Source organism: Andrena cerasifolii, chromosome 4, assembly GCF_050908995.1.
Source record: "Andrena cerasifolii isolate SP2316 chromosome 4, iyAndCera1_principal, whole genome shotgun sequence".
Lineage (NCBI taxonomy): Eukaryota > Metazoa > Arthropoda > Insecta > Hymenoptera > Andrenidae > Andrena > Andrena cerasifolii.
Window position 1 is genome coordinate 5,550,914 of NC_135121.1, and position 25,627 is coordinate 5,576,540.

The window sequence follows — 25,627 nt, forward strand, 5'->3', positions numbered from 1 at the left end:
ATTATGATTTACCATTTGTTACTTTACTCGCGGTGTGCGGAGCTAAATAACGTATATTCTTTTACATTAAGGCGTTTACTGTATGAGCTCGTAAATACATGTCAGAATCAATAATATCATGATCCACATACAAGTCAAGAGACTGAATTTCGTTTGCCATCGTTTCGTTCCGTTCTTAAATTAGATTAACAATTTTTTAGATAATGTAAAAGATCCATCGGAATTTTTACAAAATTTGTTGGATGGTCGAAATATTCTAGTCTGTTAATATTTATATAAATATAGTTTATATATTATAATTATTAAATATGAGTAAATATATCTTGGAAAAAATAATCCTTTAGCAAAATGCTATCATGCACATAATGTCGCAACAAAATGAAAGGATATACTATACATCATTATTTCGTTTCATACAGGAATAAATAAAATCTTTACATATTTGTACATACACTCATAGTATTGAACAGATGCTGTATATTAAAATAAGGTTTTCATTACAAGAGATATCACTAGAAAAAAGTGAAACGTATTATTATCAATAGCAGCAAGAAATATGAAGCAAGAGAAGGGTATAAACTATATATAGTAGTCCCTAAAAAGAAATGAAAAATATTGAATTTTTATAATACGGTGAAAGATATTGCAATGAGATAAATATTTAGAAAATCATTTTCATTTATCAAAATTATTTTGAAAAGTATGACTGACCTTTGTATGTACATGTAGCCTAAACATTTTCCTTTCGAGTCAAAATATTTTCAGCATCTGATACATTCAAATCACACATTTCTGCGTCGCTCTTGCTCCCCATAATATTACCTTTTGTCGTGATTGCAAATTCTGCTACTGTATCTACAGATGCTGTAATAATTTGCCCAAAACAAGTCACATGCAATTAGAAACATTCACATTATTATGCATTTAATTTACGTGGCTATAAATGAAGTACAGGGTGTCCCATTTGAAGTTTCGCGCGCAATTATCTCCTAAGCTTTTCGTGGTTGAAAAAAAAAATGTTTCAAGTAAAACTTACTTTGTTTCGGGGGGGATCTTGTAGTGGTCACAAAACTTATCTAGGTGGACGTGCCTTCGAGATTTCAAGGTGACCTTTGTTTTTTTAAATGGAACTACTGTATGTTTTCATTCACATGGATTTGTAAACATATACTATGTTGGCGTTCCAAGGTCATTCAAGGTCATTTATTGCCATTCAAAACTGATATCTTCGGCATTCGAAGTGATGACCTCGGAATCTATCCCTAAAAAATAATTGCACCCTTTCCAATGTTGCAAAAGTAATTTGTTGGCAAGCACCCCTAATACGATTTTTCATATTATTAGAGATAGTGGGTTTTTCTAGATAAACTCGATCTTTTATGAAACCCCAGAAGTAAAAGTCTACAGGTATCAAATCCAGAGATCTTGGTGGGAAGGGTATTCTGCTTCCTCTTCTATCATCATTTCGAATACCGAAGATAAGGAACAATTTCCTGACGTTCAACGAAGGTAAATTTTGAACGGCAATAGATGACCTTGGAATACCAACATATTATAATGAATTCGTCATGGAACGGGCTACATTTCGGATTCCATTTAAAAAAACCAAGGTAATCTTGAAATTTCGAAAGCACGTGCCCCTATATAGATAAGATTTGTGACCATCACAAGATGTCCCCCTCGAAACACAGTAAGTTTTACTTTGAAACATTTTTTTCAATAACGAATAGTTCAAGAGATAATTGCGTGCGAAACTTGAAATGGGACACCCTACATATACAAATGTAACTTTGAATAACGAAAGGATCCAAAGATTGCTTATTTTAATGAAAAATATTTCATTTCTTTATATATTCGTGTCTTGAACTTTATTTCATTAAATATTTGCCTGAGGTATATAACTCCTCAATGAGACCATGCGCGATTAAATACTCAATAACAGATCCTCCATGCTCGTTAAATATTACGAAATTATTGTATAATCGATATTAGTGATACCTTGTATACACATATATGTCATTTTTTAATTAATTAGTTTACATTCCTTGACTTTCTTGTAAGACAATGAAAACAAGAGAAATTATCATAATTGGCATATACTATTATATATTAAAATAACAAAAATGAAGAAACAACTACTCGACATAGTAAGTGAATAAATCAGAAAATAAATACCACAGAATGTTAAAATTTGTTCGTAAGCTTTATGCGTATGCTTCTCAGATCAATTGTGCATACGATTCTATAAAATATTAATTACGTTTCCATTTTGTTACTTTACTAATGTCTGTTCCCTTCTCTTGTTTGTTTTTTTCTTCACTATCTTGCATAGTTTGTAATTTTCCATATTTAGCTTCGAGTCTAGTCATCAGTTCAGTGTCATCGAAATCTTCAATGTCGTCTTCTCCCTGCTCCTCTTCTTGCCCTTGAGCCATTTTCTTCTGCCCCTTAGTTTCCCGTTCAACATTTACATCTACTTCGTCTTCACTTTCATTCTCTTCTTCCTCATTTACTTCCTCTTCCTCCATCTCCTCCTCCTCCACATCCTCCTCCTCCTCCTCCTCGTCCTTCTCCTGATCACCCTCCTCTTCATCGTCCTCATCCTCGTCCTCCTCCTCCTCCTCCTCGTTTTCATCCTCTTCCTCCTCCTGCTCGTCCTCTTCTCCTTTCGTGTCTTTGTCGTACTTCTCGGCTTTAAACGTCCTTTCTCTTTCCGCAGTTACTTTCTCTTCCCTGTCTCTTTTCTCAGACGAAATTACTTTAGATTGACTTTGAACAAAGGTAACTTCTAAACATCAAAGAAAGTATACCATTAATCAGTAATACTTGTGTTTGTTTCAATAATCATGAGCAATGAGTTCTACAAAGTATAATGTAAATTATATTTTATAATATCCTAGCTTCTGTAAATGTATGAATGCGAATTCTTTTCTTCGCTATCTTAGAAATATTTCCGTATTTCGTTTTCTCGAAATATTATTCTTTTCGCAATACACGTAACATAATAATGTAAATCTTTTTTTGTGGAATAAACAGTTTCACTAACTATATGTATTTGCATCTCATCAACATTGAAAATAATTTAAATACTCATTATCCGCGATACTTTCATTTTCTCCGCGAAAGTAGTTTTTTAAAAATATATTCTCAGGGCCTGGTCTTTGTCTCTTGAAACATGTTCGCGTTTTGCTCGAAATCATTTGCTCGATTGGAAGGAATGAAAATATTGTGTTATATGAAAAATAGAGATTGTACTTTTATTAGAATAATTGTAACAAATTAACACCAGTATACATATTATTTATCATATTTATGAAATGCAGTGATTAACACATATAGTAACGCTAGGCGTGATTTAATGCTAGATTACTAATTGTAATGATAGAGTTAATTTAATTAACGACTTTGCGATTCTCCTGTTTAGGCAATGAGAAGAGAAAGGGGATTTTTACTTGTCGCTTAAATGCGCAATGGTTATGATATTATATTTTTAAAACATAAGTATCACAACATTTACCATTGTTCCATCGTTTCACAAGGACAAAATGTGCAGCAACGACAAGTGCCACACCGACTCCAAACTTCATCGCCACTGCAATCATTAGACATTATTTCTCATTGATACTTTAAAGCCATAGCGAAATCTCAGAAATATTCGGTACCATGATGATTTATTACACTCGTGACTTTTCACGCTGAGATTTGTCTGACGATACAAGAGCATGGAGGATCACCGAACTCAATTTATGTTGTAGAAGTATTGGATAAATCAGATTTATTTTGTACATTCAGATTTCACTCACCGCTAGCAGATTCTTCTTCAACTTCTTCGGCTTCCGGCGTTTTATCTATTTCACTAATATATTCTTCAGGTTCTACAATTTCTACCTAATGCAAAAATCATCATGTGATGTGGCTGTTACTTAAAATACACATTTTAGAGACATAAAACTGAAACTATACGTTATAATTGAAACGAATATCAAGGGGAGGTTCCGGTCTAAAAATCGATTTTTTTTATTTCATTTTTCGAATGTTCAACCTTTTAGGAATACGTGTTTAAAAGGATTTGTTGAAATTCGTAAATTTCCCGAAGTTATAGTTTAATTTAAAACTTTAAACGCGTTTTTCTCGAAACAGAGTTCTCAAAACCGTGAGACCTGTATCTCCAAAAGTTATTATCCGATTCGACTGAAACTTTTTTTATTTCAAAGAATATACTTCTGGCTAGGGGGGATAACAGAAAAAAATACAAAAAATTGAAAATTCATAATTTTCTAAGGCGTTGAAAGGATGAAAACTGTAAAAAAGTGATTTCAAAATTCAAGTGTCGTTGTTTTCTAAAAAAAATGTTACTCTTGTAATTTGTTCTGGTTTTCCCTCTAGCTAGAAGTATATTCTTCAATATAAGAAAAGTTTCAATCGGATAGGATAATAACTTTCAAAGATGCAGGTCCCACCGGTTTGTATCAATTTTTTGACGCCTTGACTTTAACGACTCCCCAGTGCCGTCTGCAATGATAAATTACAAAACCAAAAATATATTTCAATAATGTAAGACATCCTTAATACAATGCAAAAAGTCCCATTAAATTAAATATAGTAGTTTTCCTTTAATTAATTCCTAAAGATCACCTATTTTTGGGGGGGGGGCTCTAGACCGGAAGGTCCCCTTAAGAAATAACTCCACTAATAATAATTATTCCAGCAAAACAAGCTAATTTCTTATTTCGAAACAAATTAAAATAACTTTCTAAAATTCCAAGTCGTTTGTCCTTATATGTTTAACAGAACTGAGAATATTCAAGAAATTATTATAAACGATTGGTTGTTTGCAAAGAAGAAATAACTTAATGCCGGGAAAGAATTTCATCAGAATTTCTTTAATTACTGTTCTCACATGTAATTATGTTTAATACGTAATTATACTAGCCTTACCTCTTCTAAAGGTTCTACATTGTCATCGTGAATTTCGTTAATACCAGGAATGTCTAAAAATCTTTCAAATACTTCTTCGTGCGTCGGTGTAATTAACATATCGTGAAATTGATTATCTTTTCCGTATAACATATTTTCTTTACTTTTCTCTTTACTAATACCATAAATCTCTTCTAATACATCAGTATCGTCTAAGTTCTGCGAACTAATATTTTCATCTTCCTGCATATCTTTCTCTTGCTCTTTATCTTCGTATTCTTCGTATTCTCTACGATGGTCTAACTCAACGCTGATATATTCTGTTAGAATTAAAGTGTATATAATATTATCTTCAGTTTACAGTTCCTTCTATTACAACGCTTTGCAACTTAATTAATACCTTCCTTGTCCTCAGAAACTGTGTTTTCTTCGTCTGATTCATTTTCAGTTGCTGTTACCTCCTCCTCTTCTTCTAGTGTATTTTCTTCTTCTTCTTCATTTGTATTTTCTTCTTCTTCTTCTTCTTCATTTGTATTTTCTTCTTCTTCTTCATGTGTATTTTCTTCCTCCTCCCCTTCTCCTTCTTCTTCTTCTTCTTCCTCTTCTTCTACTTCATCCGTATTTTCTTCTTCCCCTTCGTCTCCTTGTTCAATCTCTTCTTCTTCATTAGATGCTTCCGAAGATTCTATTTTTCTATCATAATTATCTTCCTTCTCATCTGTGCCTGCCTCCTCACTTTTGTCATGTTCTTCCTCATCGTGCGATTCTTCCTCGTGCAGGGATAGCGAGTCGTCCACCCACCCATCAAAAATAAAGGCCCATCGGGATGTTTCTAACGGTGTGCTGACTTACAATATCAAATCTTTTGTATAAGAAGTTTATACTGACCACAATGACGCCTTCGTTAGAAATATAGTTTAAATGTACTTACTATCTGTGGTACCTCTGTGCTCAAAGATAATTATACCAATTATGCCAACAAGAACTGCCAGCAGAACGAAGAATATAATTCGTGCGCACCAATGCCCACCTGTGCTGCTTTCTTTGTAAACATGTATAGTTACATTGTCTGCTGCACTCTCGCTTGAATTTGCCAAAGGAGGTGGAGGTGTGCTGCTATCTTCTTCGTCTGAGTATAATACAAAAAATTCGGTGAAAATAATTTCTTAACGAGTACAAAGGTATTACTCAATGTTAAGGGAATGTGTGTTCTACACAATCAAATTGTGTGGATTATCTACGTCCATGTGTCGCGTGTGTGTGGATGTATGCTATGGTGTATGTGATGTAACTTTGTGTACTATACTAATGGCTTTTTCTTTCACAAAGTAACGATCTACTTGACACAACATACTTTTGTGTTGGTTTAATCTAACTTAATTATACTTAAGTAAAAGTAAGTTGAAAATTCAATATTATTTTTTTTACTATTTTCGTAATCGACCTGTGAATATATAACATGTTCTGTATTTATGCGTGACAACGCTAGGAAAATATATAAATTAAAATATTTCCACTGGAAGTTGATAAATGGAAAAGGATGCAAATAAATATTTGAACGACACTATTCTTGCAATTTATTCGTATACATTCCCGTAAATACCATGTGTGAATGTGTAGCATTCGTATTTTCGCAGTAAAAAGTTTAAGTTAGATAACCTTTTTGTCATATGTTTATTATAGATCTCCGACGGACTTGATTCAATTGTTACATCGTTTCCTTGCGAATCAATTAAAATGCTGAATATAACTTTTGCGCTAATAGAATCGTGATATTTAAGAAAAATACGTGAAATATATAAATAAATTGGCGGAAAATGTTTTTGGATTGGGCATTACATGTTGGTCTATTTTTGAAAGCCAAAAGCTAGGCTCATCAAGCTCCTAAGACCCTGCATTTTCTAATTTGAGCAACTTTGCCAAATATGCTCCAAAATAACTGATATTTCACACTTCAAGTAGCACAATTGTTTCGTAAAAATAGTAGGTATTAAGTAAAAAAATGTATTCCTGTTTTAATAAATAATATGAAAGGCAGTTTTTAAGTATGACATATTTATTCTATTATTGGACATATGAACTTAAAGTGAAAAAATGTGTAATGGTATTATATTTCGAAGTAAAAATAAAAGCGGAAGAGCTCGTAATTGTAGAAAAATAAAATATTTTTAATAATACAGTATATGGATTAGTATATTAGTTACATAATAACACAAACCTTTCAAAACAAATTTTGTGACACTCAAGATTGATTTTTGGGAAATACACTCGTTCCAGTGCCACGAAAAGGATATTAGAAAATAGCAGGTAACGAAAATGTCATTGAATAAATTTTGTAAGTATAATATGTTGGTGAAAGTTAATGAAATTAAGAATTATAAAGTGTACTTACATATAAATAAATATTAAATGTTAGTTATATAATATTTAACCATTAGAATTTATAAAATTGGTAACCACAGTCGGCAGGGAATCGATTATTTAAATACGAAAGTTCAACAATGATTGTATGTTACCTTAATGTAGATTAGTTTCAAAGATGGAAAAGGTCAGTATTTATTTTTTATTAATTTAAAACATATAACGCAGATCACCGGGGATAAAAATAAGAAAGTAAACACTGTTAAAAATATTTTACGAGTATACAAAAATCGAACTTATAATAATTCTCTCACACTTTCATTAGTCTATCTTTTACCCTTTTTACGTCTCTTCTCTTTTCGTTTTCTTGCTTGTACGTCGCCAGACATCTTCCGCAAAAAAATGTATTTTGCGCTTTTTACGAACAACTGGACACGGGAATTAAATTTTTTAAAACGCTCAACACCGTACCGCGTCTGCAATTATTTGATTTGATCTTGACAAGTGTTGATATAATGTGAAAATCCCTAGTAACTTAAATTGGACATATCCTCGCCCAAGGCTTTCAATGTTTCCTAAATTTCTGAGAATCTCGATTAAAGTGTTTAATATATATCTATTCAAATTTGGACTTTGCAAAACTTCAATGATTCTGAAACCAAGAAATACAATAATTAGTTGTAAATGAACGAGTATTACGATGAAATAATAATAATAACAGTCCTTGCTAAAGTGCAATAGAGCTCAAGAATTACTAGTTAGGAACATAGGAGAGTATGAATTCCTCTATTAGTAACTTGCACGAAACTTTACTACCAAGAGTATATACTATATATATTACTGCATTACTAAATACGCAAGTTTTAACTTTTCAGAATAGAAGATTTATGAAGCGTTGAATAATGTTTTGTTCAAGGGAAAATATTTTTTTATACGACACTCGATCCATAATCATGATTTTATTAATGTTTGGAGACATGAAATTACAAAAGTGAATATATTATGAACATATATTGCAAATTGTACAAAACACAGAACATTGAAATATATAGCAATAGTTGATTAATTTTTAATATCAATAAGTAACTCATAAGACAACTAATTAACAACAGTTTGTAACATTTAATAGACTACGAAGCACAGGCACAGAAAAAAGAAAAATGAATACCAAAGTAGCTTATAATGAACACAATAAAAAAAGTGCAAAACTGTAACTATAATACGTGATTATTGGAACAAATTTAATAATTAAATACTACCATTTAGTAACAGAATTAGCATATATGTGCAACTACAAACAGTTCGCAAAAAACGGGGGGGGGGGATTTTTTCTTAGAATAAAACGTTTCACAGGAAGGTTTATGTACAAACTTTTCCTTCTATTTGCTAACAATACATTATGTACTGTATATATAAATAAATTTTGGGGCTTGGATATGTGGAATTCATATAAATTAGAATGTGTACATATCATCGACTATTTTACATATAAAAATAAATTTTTTTATTTTTGCCACAATTTGTCTCTACGAATACAAAATTCATTTCAGGCGTTAATATGAATTATAGTTATAGCGCCTTTTTATAAGATGACACTTTACAAGCCCTTTGTAATGTATCAACTTATATCAGTTGCATAATATTTCTATTTATTACAATTACTGTGCCCCGATGGAAAGAAGTCAGTCGAGAAACTCTTGGGTCCGAATAGTGTATCCCTATTGGCCGGCGCGGCAACGTCGACGAATACGAAGCAAGCAAACGGGACACGGGCGGCGGGAGCCAATGAGAACGAAGAACCCCTCTTGCCTCTGTGACATTTCAACAGACTTCTTTCCATCGGTATTTTCTTATAAATGTCAACAATTTCTGACATTCTATATTCTCTTAAAATAATGTTAGTATTTGTTGCTTTTTGTAAAATTTTATTGCATGCCAGTAATTGCAGGTCGATATTTATGCAATTTACTTATCTTGTTAATGTTTCGAATAATTCTCCTTAATCTCTTTCTGAAGCTTATATCGAGAGAGTTAATAAGAAATTTGTTTGTAATCTTACCCGTAAAAGCGTGAAGGTAAGTAATTGTGTACACTGTATAAATAAAAAATATGCAAATTGTATAATACTTATAACACATCATAAACTATATACATTTATTCGGTAATTTGGAAAAATATTTTAGTACGGCTTGGTCTCGTTAGACATATACAACTTTCGTTTTCAAGATACATAATTATCTATTAACATACGTGATACTGAAACATTACTGTAATATTACATATTTTATTGAAAATAAATATTACATGATACTTTCAGAATTTAATATATATATATATATGCTGTGTGTTTATATTCTAAAAATTCTATTACTATTAATGCTTAACTTAACGTTATATATTTTGCAGATCACTTTTATTTCCTAACAATTTGGTAAGGATATTTACTATTGTTATTTTATTTCCGTGAAGTTGTGTAAGACATATTTCAATCGTCTGAGGTAAAGAGACTATTAATGCAAGGACAATATACTATGATTTAAAAAAAATATTTTATTAAATAAACGACAAACATTATTGAGTTCGTATTCGCTCGCGGAGAGATTGCTCATATTGTACGTATCTATATGACCATTGAGTACAGCTTTAAATGTAATGTTATGTATTTATAAACGACAAAGTTTTTTTTCTCTAAACGTCAATTATGAGTTTCATGAGTTCGTAGGACTAATTATATAAAATTATCACAATTATGTGTATCAATGGATATTTCTTGTAATAATGAATTATTAAAAGTTTACAACATTTGACGAACAGAATAGAGTTTAAATATAGTCAATGTTCAAATAACAGTCTTATTTGTAGTAATAAAATAACTTCTGCGCTACAACATTTTCGATAAGTAATCGTAGATCTAATGTTATTGTAATCATTTACATTTTTAACTTCGTTAAATGTTCCAAGTATTAAAAGCGACTTATAATTAGATAACATAATACAAATTTATAGATATGTATTCCTATATACAAATTCGTCGCACAAAAAGTATAAGGCATCCACGTACACACGTAAACGCATTTACGAAAAAAAATTTAGACATTTCTTTAATCTGTAATCGCACTGATTTGGAGCAAAAATATTTCCGCAAAGATAAATGCACTAAAAGATCATGTTTTCGCCTCGCAAATAACTAAACACTTAAAATTATTTGTAAAAGAAGCAAGAGAAATTGAAAATTTAGAAAAGGTTCGCTTGAAAATTCCGCAGAATTTTAACAGATTGTACTGAATCATTGGAAAACCTAGAAAGTAGCTACATTTAAATATATTTATACTTCTTATACAATATTTGTCTTGTAAAAAATACTTTAAGATACAGAAAGAAATTTGAAAACCGTAAATTATAATAGCCTTCGTAAACACTCCTATGTACAAATTAAATTTTACTTAGTTTATTTGCATGACTGATATATTATATTTGAGCTGTTTGATTTTACTCTGTAAAAATAATCGCGACCAATTCTCTAATATTCGAGCACTACCATTAATATATATTATTTTTTGGTTGTGGTTTATAAGAATCTAAAAATGAGTGGCATATGAACAGTCCTGATCGTTAAAAATATATCGTTAAATACAAAATACTATAATTTGATGAAATCGTGAAGCATTAGTTTAATGAATATATTGTACATAAAAAGTGCAAGTGTCTTTATACATATTGATCATGATTCGAGTCTCTCAATAACGAGGTTGCAGACTTACAAGGGAAGATCCCGAACCCGGAAATTCAAAAAAATTCTGAAACTTTGTGAATATGTTGGGAATTTCCTACTGATTACAACCCAATTTTTGTTTGCTGCCCAAATTCGCTCTAAGGGGGTATATTTCACCCCTGAAAATCCGGATATTTTCCGATTTTGTGTTATAACTCGTGAACTGTAAAATAATTTGTTTACCAAATGCTAGATCTAATTAAAAGTAACTTTTGTCTTGAAACTTGTTTTCTATCTCTTGCAGTTTGCGACTTATAACAAAAAATCGGAAAATAGCCGAATTTTCAGGGGTTAATTTCACCCTTTTCGAGTAAATTTTGGCAGCAAACAAAAATTGCGTTGTGATCAGGAGGACATCCCCTACATATTCACAAAGTTTCAGAATTTTTTTAATCTTCGGGTTCGAGATCTTCCCTTGTTAGTTTATCGTTACACTCATGCACGCGTGCTTTCAATTTCTTACGATAAGATATAAATAAATAAATAGAGGAAATCTTTATTGTGACGAAATATATTATATGCAATATGATAAGTCAAGGAGTATATTCAACTATTTTCTGAAATATTATCCACAACAATTTATACGATGCAAAATATTAATATGATAAAGACACGTGCATATAAACGGGAATTATAACTCCTTATGAAAGGAGAGTCAACAGTATACGAAACAAATAATTTTACAGTATGTCTAGCTTAAGTGTAACTAAAAACTTGATAGTCATTGAAGATGCATACAAATTTGTCGATGTGAAAAATATTACACACCGAAATACAATAGCGGACTTTGAATCTCTTACTTTTAGTTTTCTAGTGCGTTCCAATATCTCTTTTTCCTTTCCACGAAGTCAGAAGGTATAAAATTATAACAGGGATTGAACTTCACATTCCGCCCCACTGTTTAATGTTCAATGCAATGTGAATTCATCTTGGAACATGTTTCATTGGTACGGTAAAGCAGAAGCCAGGGAATATCCTCTTGAAAAACCAAGAAGATATCACGCCTACTCAGTCGCTATTTTTCTTATGTAAAAAATTGTTTGCATCTTTAATAACTCTAAAAATAATGGATATACGTACCCTTAAACTAGATATACTGTAGATAATTGTGAAAAATACAATCCTATATTTGAATGAATGTAAGCGCTAAATTTCTTTTCGAATATGAAACGAAGATAATGCGAACGCATAAGGAAACTTTCTTTAAACGGTTAACTGGCACGGCTTTTTTTTACTATTCGTGCCCAAACTGGCAACATCGAAAAATTAAGTGAATCACACAAAATTTGGTATACCGGGGTTTTTTGAGTCGCTGAATCGATTCCAGGGGTTACTTTTTATTAGCGGCCATTTTGAGTGTGCCATATTGAATTTTACAATTTCAATGCCAAATTCAGATTCAGCGACCCCAAGAACCATTACATACCAAGTTTCATTCAAATCGTTTGAAAATCAAAAAAGTTATTCCATTTGATCATATATGATACATAAGCAGAATTGGCCAGATTGTTTTTTATCATAAATGATACATTGCCAGTAAACCGGTTAATGAATCGATAGGAAGGTATTATTCTTATCTGCAGATTTCAAATGAATTATTAGTTGGCATGTTCACTCAAAGAATTACAAGATATATCGTACGTGTTATCCCTCAATCTTGTCACAGTACAGTCACTTAATATCTTGGTGTGATCATAATTACTGAACTTTCTCGATAATGTACCAGACATATGAATCCCGTCAGACGCCAGTAAACTGCAGCTACCCAATCTTCTATTGTTCTCTAAATTTGCTTTTTTTTCGGTCTTGTCTGCTCTTAAGGTATTGTTTAAAGTATAGTCAAATTTTTTGAGATCATTTTGAATACTTCTTATGGTGTCAGTATTATTCTCATACCGTCGTAATAAATTGTTCTCGTTCTCGTACCTACGATGTATCGAATCGGGGTCTAAACAATTTCTAAATGTTTCGTTATATCGTTGATCTTCTATATGTCTAGAAAATCCACTGTCGTAACAGTGATCTGTTTCTATGTAATGTTGATTTAAGGTGTCTGCATCGTACACACGCTTTGTTAACTGATTCTCAAATCCAGCTCTGGCAGCTAAATGGAGGTAATTGTCATCGCCAATCGGAGCCTGCCTAAAATAAATAATAGTTGTCTAATTGCCCACAGTTAGGGTCGTTTTTCAAGTTAAAAAAAAAGTTATAGCTCGTTTTACTTCAGCCGCTTATGCACCTGTACATTCGCCCCGAATAAGCCATTTTCTCAAAATTTTGCTTCAACATACTGAATTCACCACCTTCAATTTCGAAAATCTGACTTTAAATTCAGAACAGGCGGCCAACAAGCCCACAGATACTGATCTTCGAAAAGCGCTGTATAATTCGCTAAATATAAAAGAACCAGCAACGAAATTCAAAATTTCGGCCGGACAGATCTATAGAGAATTTAATTGCGAAGAATTTAGAAAAAAATCGTCAAGTTTTCTGAAAAATTACGACCTGTAGGTTGATTTGAACAAAAAATGTTATTATGTACCACTGTGTGGCGAATTGGCACAGGTGAATACGCGGCTTTTCTAGAATCGCTTTGAATAGCGGCGGCAGAATGTCTTAAATTATGTTAGCATTGCAACTAGAAGCTATTTAATAGTCAGATGTAAAATTATTCTGTTCTACGAAACTTACTTGCTTCCATACTTAGTATCTCGCGCCAGTCTTCTAAAGTAGGCTCTGTGCTCGTGCTGCAGGGCGTATGCGGCTTCTTTTAGTGCGGTTAATGTTTTGAAACAGGAGGGCACATCTTCTATAGGAGATCCACCACCTGGTATAACGCACATATCACTAGCACCGTACACAGCTTGGCATTCGCATGCACTCATCAACGTTTCGAGCCTTGGCATGTTCGTAAATATTAGCGAATGTATTCTTTGTAAATCTCGATCTGGATCTAGAACCAATCGTAATCCAGCTTCTATACCTAACGACACCCCACTACACCCTGGAGCAACTTCGGCCACTGCTTTACAACTACAACCAATATTTATTAATGACCGAGAAACACAATTGCATTTAAACGATATTAAGTAACGTACCAAAGCCAATGCCCATTAATATACGCGCTTGGATGATACTTTTCTAAACGATTACTGTTCGTGCGGCAAATCTTCGTCAAAATGTCGATCCATTCTTTTTCCTCTACGCAATTACCAGCTTGAACGTACAACGCTCTTTGCGACTGAATGATTTGAAACATATTTTTCATTTTAAAGGAATCTTCTTGAAGCCTTTCGACGGCCAAAATTTCTTCAAGCGGTATTTTACACAAGGGCTCTTTACCTAAAACATATTTCGTCTTTAATACCTGTACTTTTCAAAATCAATGTGCTACTGGTGCGTACATATATTTACCTTTTGTCTTAGAATAAGAGAGGTCTAGCGTGGTAAGTCTAAAGTATCTTTGCTTGAAATTTTTACGACCAAATCGTTTTCTGCCTTGTGCTCGTTTAATCATCACTCTGGAAGTAAGCAATCGTTGTAAAACTATGTGGCTGTAAAAATGATGTGCCAACACGAATGTCGCGACCAATAATTATTCCTACTGACCTCTTATCACAATCGGTAGTATGCATGAAGAGAAAATATATTCTATTAGAAATACTTTCTATTAGTAATACTTGCTTATAAGTAGTATATAATTAGAGGTAACAGAATACGTTGGTAACGTTATGAAATCTTTTATAGCTTGATTCGTTAAAATTAGTAACAAACACGTAAGAGATATTACTTTTAATCTTCAGTGTACTCTCGCGAATATTCCGAAGTGTTCCAAGAAATAATATAGATTTCACATGGACATAGAACAGGCCTGCCCTTTAGGGCTAGGCTACACTGTAAGTCGTACGACAGTCGTGCGCAAATCCAACATTCTATCGTTGCTAATCATCCTTCTGGAGGGATTGCGAATTTCATTTCTATGTTTTGACAAGTAACATAGGGCCTTAACAAACTCAGAAGTTTCTCCTAAATTTGTACGCTCATTCTAAAGTGAACAAAGAATTTGTCTGAATATTTGTTTAATGTTTCGAACATAGTATAAAACTTTTCTTTTTGAAGTCTTTCACTGTATAATGGAATCCAGTATCTCCCGTTTTATTTGTTTCTTTCTTACGATTTTAAGTCGAATAGCAAGCGCACAAAACGCGACTAGGTAAACGTAATCCGTGTCTACTTCTCGTCAACGTCGCAGACCTACTGATTTTCAGAACGACACTTTTGCCGTTTGTGTGTCCACACCCATATACAATGCATTGACCACCGACAGACGGCCGACTTAAAAATCCGAAGCAGTCGCAGGTGCCCGCCGACTGAACGACCTGTCGTCTCTGGGGCCCTGGCATAAACGACACGACTGTCGTACGACTTACAGTCGTATGTGTAGCCTAGCCCTTAGGGCGCAAATACCTCCTCAAGTTCTGGGACCCGGGCAACAGCCGAGGGCTGAACTGTTACCTTGTTAACCGTTGCGTGGGTTTTGGGAGTACTGTAAGAGTGTGTGTGCGCCCACACGTGTGAGGCCCAGCTATACACACAGCGTTCCATATAAGAGCGTACCAACGCCCCTGCCGATTTGCGACCGATCTGCGCAGCTCCCACTGATCTGATACACGCGATTGGTCGTAGCACTTTCCCTGCCGGTTTACTACTAATCGACAGTGTATCCCTGCGCGAAACGAGTACGCTCTAATGTGGAAAGTGTAGACGCGTGGTACGAGCCAGTATGGACGCACGCACAGTCTTGCAGTCCTCCTGCAGCCCATGCTGTGGTTAGCAACGTAATAGTTCCGCGTTCGGCTGTTGCCCGGGTTTCATAACTTGAGGAGGTGTTTGCACCCTAAAGGGCAGGCCTGACGTAGAGCATGATAATTGAAAGGGAAAGAATTAGAATATGCTAATTTAATCAACATACATACCTAGTGAGGGGATCTAAAGCACTTTGTATCGCTTCGAACTTATGTATGAGGCATTGAGAGCAAAGGCGGACTAACCCATATTGAAAAAATAATAATTTTCCTATTTTATATGATTAGTACAGCTTATTGGGATACATTATTGTTATTAACTCAATGCCTTATATATGTATGACGAAAAGTTCGAATCATTTCGAACATGATTGGAAGGTTAAAATTCTTTAAAGTCTTCGGACGAATTCCACTTACGCCCAAATCGCCGGCGCCCACGACTGTAGGATTTTTCCGCTTTTGTAATAAAATGAATATCATAAATTATATGTTCCTGTTTTCGAGTCGTAATTTATAGTTAAAAACCTGTATTTTCCGATAATGCCTCTTTCGCAGATTTCTCTTCCATATTTCAAGAGACTTTCGTTAATTTTGGAATGTTAACCACGGGCGGCGCGGGCGATTTGGGTAAGTGGAATTCGCCCTTCATAGGTCTTGAATCTTGATCGTCTTGAAAGTCTTGATATGTTTGACGATCAATGTCTTCTAATTCTTTGGGCGAGTTTATCTTTTGTTTATATTCTAAGAAGATAAACTCTGCTTAAACATTATTTACACGCTCGAGCCGAGTATCCAATATATATATTCTATTACATTATACACAACACTATATTAACTTTAAATACGATTTCGTTATTGAATAAGTAATATGTATAAGCAATAAACTTATTTTTTCACAAATTTTATCTCAATCATTAGGAAACGATATTATGTTTTATTTCATTTCCTTTCTCTCATTCCCTGCATATCAACATCCGTAATATGTACTGCAAGCTATAATATATGCTGATACTACTTACAAGGGCAGATCCCGAACCCGGAAATTCAAAAAATTCTGAAACTTTGTGAATATGTAGGGAATATCCTCCTGATTATAATGTAACTTTTGTTTGCTACCCAAATTCACTCTAAGGGGCCGTCCTTAAATTACGTAAGGCTTTTTTTGGGGTGGGGGAGGGTCGTGAATTTCTTATGTTTTCTTACAGAAGGGGGAGAGGAGTCAAGTAGCGTCTTACGTAATATTTTTCAACCTAATTTTCAGTAAATACAAATTCTATCATTAATATTCCAGAAAAGTAGTTTCAGTTTAAATTTCAATGAATTATATAAACTTTTAACAGAATTTTAATAACTGAAAAAATTAAATATAAAAAATATTACGTAAGGAGGGAGTTGCAATATCAAATCTTACGAATTCTTATACTGGGAGAGGGAGGGAGTACGAAATCGCTAAAATTACTCTTACGTAATTTAAGGACGGCCACTAAGGGGGTGCAATTGACACCGGAAAAGACGGTTATTTTCCGATTTTGTGTTATAACTTGTGAACTGTAAAATATTTTTCTTACCAAATGATAGATCTAATTAAAAGAAGTAACTTTTGTGTTGAAACTTCCCTTCTATCTCTTACAGATTGCGAGTTACAAAATAAACTCGGAAAATAGCCGAATTTTCAAGGGTTAATTTCACCCCCTTCGAGAGAAATCCCCTACATATCCACAAAGTTTCAGAATGTTTTGAATTTTCGGGTTCGGGATCTTCCTTTATTCGACAAAGAATGACAGTAATCAAAAAGTTTGGAAGATATTGAATACTCATCAAGACAATCAAGACTTCCTAGACGATCAAGACTTTCAAGAGTTTTAGGTTTCGAATCATGTTCGAAGTGATTCGAATTTTTCGCCTGATACATATACGATACAGATTCGAAGCGATTCGAAGTGTTTGAGATCCCATCGCTATACATACCCCTCTTTTAGCACAACTGGCTGCTCTTGATGGGTACTTGGTCGTTGTTTTGCGGTACCGCTATTACTACTGGTGGATATCAGTTCCAAAAACTGTTTAACTGCCTGTATGTGCTTCTCCGTGTAAAATTCTCTACAATAATAACGCATGGATAATACATGAAATCTGTGCAATTATGAAGTAAACGCTGCTGTAATTTTTATCTCTGTATACCTATACACACACTCCATATATTCTTCTTTACAAACACTACCTGCTCCACCTCTACAACTTACTAAGTTTCCTAGGCTCTGAATTGTTTTCGAGATTAACGTTAACGTTCTATTAGTCTGCGTGTCCTAGAATACAAATGGTAATATAATTATTATAAATCAATGCTAGCTAATGATAAAGATTTTCTTACAATTTGCTCAGTAGTAATATCAAATAATCTTGGACCCAATATTGCAGGAGCAAAAAACCGTAGAAAAATAAATCCACTAATAACTGAATATCTCACTTCCTTATTTTGGGGGAAATGTGTTGTTGCAAGTTCTCTTAAGCACCAAAACATTTCACACATTAACGGCGGACACCGTACACCCGATGTCGTAATAGCAGTAAATACTCTTTCAACGTATTCCTGTTAAATTGCAGGGTATACAAATTAGTGTTCGCGCGAAATTAAAAAGTTTCCCCTCTAATTTTACGTACCTTTAGATTCGCTAGATTAGTTTGGATCGTATTTGCATCCTTCACTCTTGTTGGATCTATTTCACATGGCTTCTTTTCTAGAAACACTTGCTCCATAGCCGGTCTAAGAGTACTGTGCAAATAATGAAGGCCCGCTAATCTCATACCTTCGTCCATCATTTTACTTACTAAGGTGTTACCGCGAAATATTGTTGTCGGATCACTAGTGAAGAATTTTTATTAAATCCCACGCTACTCAGACAAATAATATATTCATTACAAACGAAACTATAAGCGATGTATTTACTCACGTTAATTTAGAAATTTCATGACTAGCTAAAGCACGCATTACAGAAACCAATTGTCCATGATGTACTAATACTCTAACCAACGGCTGCGCAGCTTCCATTTTGCTCGCCACAATTTCTCCCAAAATATAAACAGCGGAAGATGTTACTGGCTGAATATTTACACTTTGTAACAATAAATTCCTAAGTCTATCATACATCGCAGACGGAAAAACATGGTCTGCTGTGTAATGTATTTTTAATCGTAAAGATCCTAAAACTGGAAGGGCACCGGATGGTGTAGAATTGCTTGGAATTTTGCTTGGTCGATGCTTTGTTGCTCTAGGCTGCAGAAAGTACCTACCGACAGAAAGAACAATGTAGAAGTTAACGTAATTCCAATTTAATGGTATTCTATAAACCGTTGTGCCTGGCAGAGGATGATTAACATAATGTTGCGCCGGGGCGTTTCCTCGTTGGCCACCTCGACGCAAAGTAGTAGAGAATAGTTACACGGGCGTACACACTGCACACACTATATATCCGTATACAGGGCAACAGCCAGCGGCGGATTTAAGAAAAAAGGCGCAGGTGGCAAAAGTTTTGAGGAGTCCATTTTTCGGGGCAATGAAGAGGAAGTAGTTTACTAAAAACGGGCTAAGTATAATAGTACAGAAAAAAATATAGGCCTGTGCATGGCCTGCTGGTGCTCGCAGAGGAAGAGAAAGGAAGGTCGGCCCCTTCATGAGGACGATCAGGAGGCCGACCAGAAGACGGTCTTGTAACGAACGCCATAGCGTTCGGGCGTACGGGTTGAGCTTGTACTAGAGATGGGCGTGATACCGCTAGTGATCGAACCGATACCAAATCAATACTATCGATACCAGCCCGGAAATTATGATGCGGTATCAAATAGTATCTACAAGACGTAGGTATCAGAAATATTGATACCCGTTTGATACTTCTATGAAAGTATCGATACTTATTTGATTGAAACGCCCCGGCGCAACAATATGTACTGTCGTTTGCAGAAAAGAAGGCGCCCGGACGCTAAGCGGGTCAATGCGAACAAAGTGGCCTCCTTGCCCCGCTTAGCGTCCGGGCGCCTTCTTTTCTGCAAACGACAGTAGTTACCCCAAGAATAAATGTAAACAGCTCGTACCACGCAGTTGTTGTACTAGTCGGTTGCTTTTGTAGACCTCTTAACGTAACTCTAACTTCCCCAAGAAAAGCTGGATGTTCTCCCATGCCAGGAGATGCATGCCATAAACCAACAACTACTTCACCTACTTCTCCGCTTTCAATAGAGTAATGAGACACATCCTTCTCTTTGGATTCTGTTATTTCTGGCTATGAATAGATAAAAAAATGGTTTAGAGACGTAGCAGATTCATACTATAAATGAGAAATTAGGGCTGTACTACGGTATGACCCAATCACTGGAATGAACCGAAATTTTGAGGAATTGGGCGAGAGGGGGAGAGAACCTCTAATATAAAATTTTAGCTGCGGGTATTTGTTAATTTCTGAGATATTAATAAAAAACTTTCGGCATAATACATTGAAATCTACCTATACAGACGTTACTAACACAACCATCTTCGACTGTTTCACAGCGGACGATACAGTGTACGGTATCGGCCTCAAAATGTATGTATAGGGATACGATAACAAAAACTAGACGCGAACGGTCTTCACCAAGCCAAGTGCAATTGTTGTCGAGGCCTTTGCTCTTTTGTCATGTACTTAGTTTCAATATTTATTACAATGCATTCCAATTTGCAACTTCTCCCGGATATTAAAGGCCCTCCAGACGCTGATGCATGTTGCAGTGAAACGTTGATAAAATTTCGGTTCATTCCGGTGGTTGGGTCATACCGTAGTATATCCGAAATTAGCGATGCAAGAGATATCCTATATAATAAGACGCTTAAGGTAGATGTTCGTTTGTTAGCAAAATCTTTCCAGAGTTTTTTTTCGTACTTCCCGATGACGTACAAGGTTCAGATTCGGCATGAAGTTTCCTCGGCACCCAAAGATGCCGCAAAAAATCCAAAACCTGGAAAATTCGATAATGGGTAGTCCCTGTGGCCTAAAACAGGTGTTATGTACAATGTGGTAGCCGCTACTGCATTGTATGTAGGCCCGCACGCGGGTACAGCTCGAGCACGAGCTGAAAGACGAAGCTAGACAAAGTACCATGCTTTCTATCTTTCGTCCTCTTTCGCTCGCGCACGAGTTCGCTCACTCTCGACCGAAGGATTCCAAGAAGTGAAGAGATACAAACGCGCGCTCAACGCAGGGTCGAAATGTGCCCTTTATTTGGGCCCTCATGGAGGCAAACGATAAAGCGGTGTTGTAAGAGTGTATATGCTCCACAAATTTCTTGCATTTTAGAGAATTATTTCGTTTCTAGGGCGGAGGGAGGGGTCTCAAATGTCGCCGGCCAGTGAATCTGGGCATACACGTGACTCAGGCCCCTCCAAATTCCCTTTAGGAGACTAATTAGACAGGTAACCTTCTGGTACCCCAAAAGTTGCAAAATTTCGTATTTCGCAGTGAAAATTGTTTCTAGGGGGGTTTCCAAGAAAAATTGTGGTTATCTTAGGCGCCTTATTATATAGGATAGTAATGCCTGGCGAAGACAGGCTAGAAAACTAGTAATTAATCACCTCGAAGACAAATGTTTCATTAAAATATGGCGACACCGTTTTCTTTTTAATTTTCGTGCGTTTCGATATTTGTTTACCATTACTATAGATGACTGTAATAGTTGCGAATGGGTCGCAGCCACCATTTTTAATAGTTAATTCGCTACATTCTATCACTCTGCAAAAATAATTGCGATTAATGACGAAGCAACTTATCTCATTCCGAACGTAATTCTAAAAGTAAGATTTCATAAGGATAGCTGTAGATTTGTAATATTTGTCTAGTAACTTTGTGCAAAGTAATTTACCTCACTGTAAGTTTAGATTGAGCATGTCCAATTTGAGGTTGGAGAGCAAGCTCCAGATGTGCTTTACCTTGAACTTCAGAGTCGGCATCGACTGGTCTTAAAGGGAACCAATGCTCCTTATTATGATACGTCGCTAAATCTTCCCTCTTTATTGCTACTTTGCCCAGAATTTTATCCTGCTTTAAATGCCTATCTCGATCATAGACGTAAATGCCGAGATAGCGAAATTTCCTAGGTACCTCGAATTGAAATTCTTCTCCGAAAAACGGGCTGTGTTAAAGAAATAATCATTATAAACATCTCCTCGGAGTAGCGAGAACAGAAAGGTTGAAACTAGGGATGGGATCAAGTTCAATATGTACTCATGAATCCGAGTCAATTCCAATACAAAAGTTTCACTTCATGGGATTCGAATACTACTCATAAGAGCTGGCGCTTCATTCAATATACTTCAAAAGTACCTGGGTTATAGAAGCCGGTTTCGAACCTCAGAGAAAGTACCGGAAGGGATTCGAGAATGTACTTCTAAGTTCCTCGACGTTTGAAAGCATCGAATCTCGTCAAAGTAATATTCGAACCCTGGGAGACAAATATCTACATAGCTGAGAATAATTGCCCAAAGGATATTTTTCCTTCGAAATATCTTGTTGAAGCTGCAGTCGCAGAAGCTGTCACCGAATACAATGAAGGATGAACTAAAAAAATATTACATTCATTCAGGGACAACGAAATGCAAATGAGCGAACAATCAGTGAAAATTGTTCAACACCGTCACAAAAAACGAGTTCTCAGGTATAAGGATAAAGCCTCAGCAAGATACAATCTTGCAAGAAAAATGATACGAACTACATAATCACGAAGAGAACAGGCATGGCAAGAAGAAGAAGAAGAAGGTCCAATGTACGAAGCAGGAGCGTTGTAGTCACAACGCCAAAACAAAAAACTTTATAACTCGGACAAAAATGAAGTTTTCGAGCTAAAATATTTTTTGCAGCCTTTGTATACAATACTACAGAGATAAGGGTATGGATTATGCATTCGAATAATTCTTTCGAAATTTTTTTTCTTAAATTTTGAAGAAAAAAAATTGTCGCTGTATTAACTCTTATGTAATTCTTATCAGCGTAAGAAATAATATGGAAATACATATTTTCAAATTTTTATCTGTAAAATAACTGGTAGTTCATCTTCACCTGAGTCACACCCTTTAAGCATGCGGCATCTTCTACTAATAGCTAGTAAAGGATGCCGAATGCTTAAGCATTTGCTTAAGAATAAGTAGCGACTGAGAATACCGCCCTAAGTCTGCCCTAGGGCAGTCGGTGCGCCCGCGAGCTCGACCGTGGTACGCTCGCTCCCCACTCCACGGAATAAGGTCTCGTGGTGGGGAACTCTATAACTGCAAAGGCCACATTTTGTTTTCTCCAAGGAAAATATGGTATTGTCTCGAGCTTCCCATTGTTGTCCCAACACGATCACCGGAAAGGCCCAGTTTATGCTTTTATGACACCCCCGACAGCTAAACGATCGCTTCGCCGCGACTGACATACACAGCTCCGTCACTGCGTGCGTCAGCGATCTCAGGTGCTGAGTTAAAATTGACTCAGGCACAGGATACGCAGGATACGGAGGGTTAATTGAGATTTGAAAAATGTTTAAACTTTTGTATGCAATAATAATAATTTTGTTCAATGTTATAATGATAGTAGTAAGAAGGGTTTAAAATAGGTTGTCGCTGGCGAACACGATTCTGGCTGTCGTAGTCATCGGAAACAAGCGTAAAATTTTTCTTAATCTATACGAGTGTGGTTGCCATGTGTGTATTAATTATTTGCAAAAATCCAATTTCGCAACACGGAAAACTAACAAATGCTTTTCCAAACAATTAATGCTTTCGTTTGAAATACAACCATTTCTGCGCCTTTCAATATTATTCATTCAACATAAACTAAAGTTCATACGATAACCACGCTCGTATAGATTAAGAAAAATTACATGTTTTTTGTTCCAAACGATTGCGACTGCCAAAATCATGCTCGCCAGCAACAAACTTTTTTTTCAAACCCCTCTTACTACTACCTTTATAACTTTCAACCAAATTACTATTGTTGCGTACAAAAATTTGAACACGCTTCTCAAATTTCAATTAATTAAAGTACAAATTTTGGAATTATAATGCTCGATACTTTTCTTTCAAAAATTCCCCAAAATGTGCCTTATTTTCGGAGCGTCAAACTCTGGAAACCCCTGCGGTAGCTCGCGACGCTCCGCTCCCCACTCCGTTGGCGGACTCGCTTGTCCTCGAACAAGCTCGGAGCTCGAGCCCGGACTTGGGGTTCCTGTGCATGCCTGTTACAGAGAGTTCGAACCTTTCTCGCCAAGGGTCTAGTCTACTTGAAAGTAGTGCTTTCTTTTCCGAAGTACCCGTGAACTGTTCAAAACTGTACAGTCAGATTCGAACCTACTTCCAATGTACTTGATCCCATCGCTAGTTGAAACAGTAAAAGTCGTTGGGTAAGTATTAAGTTCCAGAGCAGAAATATAAATGCAGCTTACTTGAGGGTTCTCTCCATTGTTGTCGTTCTAAAGATTTCTTCCTGATCGAGAGACAGTGCGCAGTACACATCTCTCGCGCCCGGAGATCCATGGCTTCTACTCTGCAAATTCTTTACCTCACCTAAACACCATTAAGCGAACAGTTCTTACACCTTCGAGGCTGAGAAACATAAATGCAGTGGGTGTGCTTTTGACCGAAAAATTTCGGAACTTTGAAGTTTCCACAAATGACTTTCAGTACTAATGTAATTCCTCAAGGGTGGCTTAAAATTCGATAAATTAAGAAACGAAGAAAACTACTGGTAAAGTCATGGAGTAATAATAATAACAACAGCTGATTCCAGTATTTATATAATTCGGAAATAGTAATCGTGAAATTTATTTACAATGGTAGAGTTAAATTAACAAGAATTATATTACGTGGATAAGAACAAGAAATATTGTTCCGCAAATTTCGGATTGTGAGAACGTACATGTATGTTACGATAGAGTAAAGTAGTTCGTCAGTAATGAGGAAGATGAATTGTTTAAGTGCCGTTTTCATGCAAAAGACTTAACACTGAGTTACAGATATTTCTTCAATCTCTGCTGTCATAACGTTCGTAAAACCATGTCGCAAGGAAAATCGCACTCGACGATATCTTCGAAATCGAAGTAGTTAGTAAAAACGAAAAAGTTAGGGTAGTAACGAACGTTATGTGCGTTAAGTAGCACTGGCGTGTAATTCTTACGTTAACGAATATAGGTAATAGTGTTTAGTGCTGGCTATCGGGACGTATGTACGTATTCTGCGTAGGGACAAACGATGCGTGGGAGTCGAGAATGTACGCGTACGCGTTCATAATCACTAAAATTTGGGAGAAATACTAGTAGCACACTATGACTGTACAACTGATTTGTCGGCTACGCAGATGGAATTCTAAGGCGAGCCGCAAGTTTATGTGAGAGAGGGGCCAGCGATGCTTTTCGGTTAGGTAGTAAAGCTGAATAATTGTAGAAGTCAAATTAGGTGACATCCCGAACGAACAGTAGCATGCGTGCACGAATAGTATATCGGGGCTTTTGGAGGAAGAGAATTCTTGTGATTTTTCGCACATCGTATAGCTCGCTCGATTTTCACATTGTTGTTGAACTATAGTTTTAACAAGTTTGCATACCGATTTTAATCTTTAGTCTTTCTTCAACGCGAACTAGGCGCGTCTCCTCAGCCATGTTACCTCCATGACACTACTGAGTGAGTACATGAACAGAATGCAGGCGGTTCGTTCATTCTGTGAATGGATCCAAGCAGGACCGTATTGTACTGTCCGCGCACCCGTTCTATTTTAAC

General features: G+C 35.5%; 2 protein-coding genes and 1 long non-coding RNA gene across 8 annotated transcripts; 1 reads left to right on the top strand and 2 right to left on the bottom strand.

Annotated features, from left to right (window-relative positions):
- Positions 1-1,836: 1,836 nt before the first annotated feature.
- Positions 1,837-7,870, bottom strand: LOC143368626 (uncharacterized). The gene is made up of 7 exons (XM_076811558.1): positions 7,616-7,870; positions 5,849-6,046; positions 5,318-5,764; positions 4,939-5,237; positions 3,804-3,888; positions 3,518-3,592; positions 1,837-2,788 (listed from the first exon to the last, which is right to left on the bottom strand). Exons 1-7 carry the CDS (start codon positions 7,665-7,667, stop codon positions 2,253-2,255), a joined length of 1,692 nt encoding a protein of 563 aa, XP_076667673.1. The 5' UTR covers positions 7,668-7,870; the 3' UTR covers positions 1,837-2,252.
- On the top strand, positions 2,780-7,099 carry LOC143368638 (uncharacterized). Its single transcript, XR_013085270.1, has 2 exons — positions 2,780-3,963; positions 4,668-7,099. It is a non-coding gene; the product is annotated as an uncharacterized LOC143368638 (long non-coding RNA).
- Positions 7,871-9,807: 1,937 nt separating the features above from the next.
- Positions 9,808-25,583, bottom strand: Rasgap1 (Ras GTPase activating protein 1). 6 transcript variants are annotated; one of them, XM_076809553.1, is made up of 16 exons: positions 25,455-25,583; positions 24,298-24,418; positions 21,742-22,011; positions 21,455-21,611; positions 19,945-20,132; positions 18,807-19,142; positions 18,517-18,718; positions 18,227-18,445; positions 18,037-18,161; positions 17,824-17,955; positions 14,660-14,701; positions 14,465-14,571; positions 14,149-14,392; positions 13,742-14,083; positions 12,947-13,192; positions 9,808-10,576 (listed from the first exon to the last, which is right to left on the bottom strand). In XM_076809553.1, exons 1-16 carry the CDS (start codon positions 25,507-25,509, stop codon positions 10,513-10,515), a joined length of 2,850 nt encoding a protein of 949 aa, XP_076665668.1. In that variant the 5' UTR covers positions 25,510-25,583; the 3' UTR covers positions 9,808-10,512. The 6 variants fall into 6 exon arrangements, with proteins under 6 accessions (XP_076665668.1, XP_076665666.1, XP_076665667.1 ...); XM_076809555.1 differs by lacking the exon at positions 9,808-10,576 and adding an exon at positions 12,681-12,860 and having other exon boundaries at positions 12,977-13,192; XM_076809554.1 differs by lacking the exon at positions 9,808-10,576 and adding an exon at positions 12,681-12,860.
- Positions 25,584-25,627: the final 44 nt, after the last annotated feature.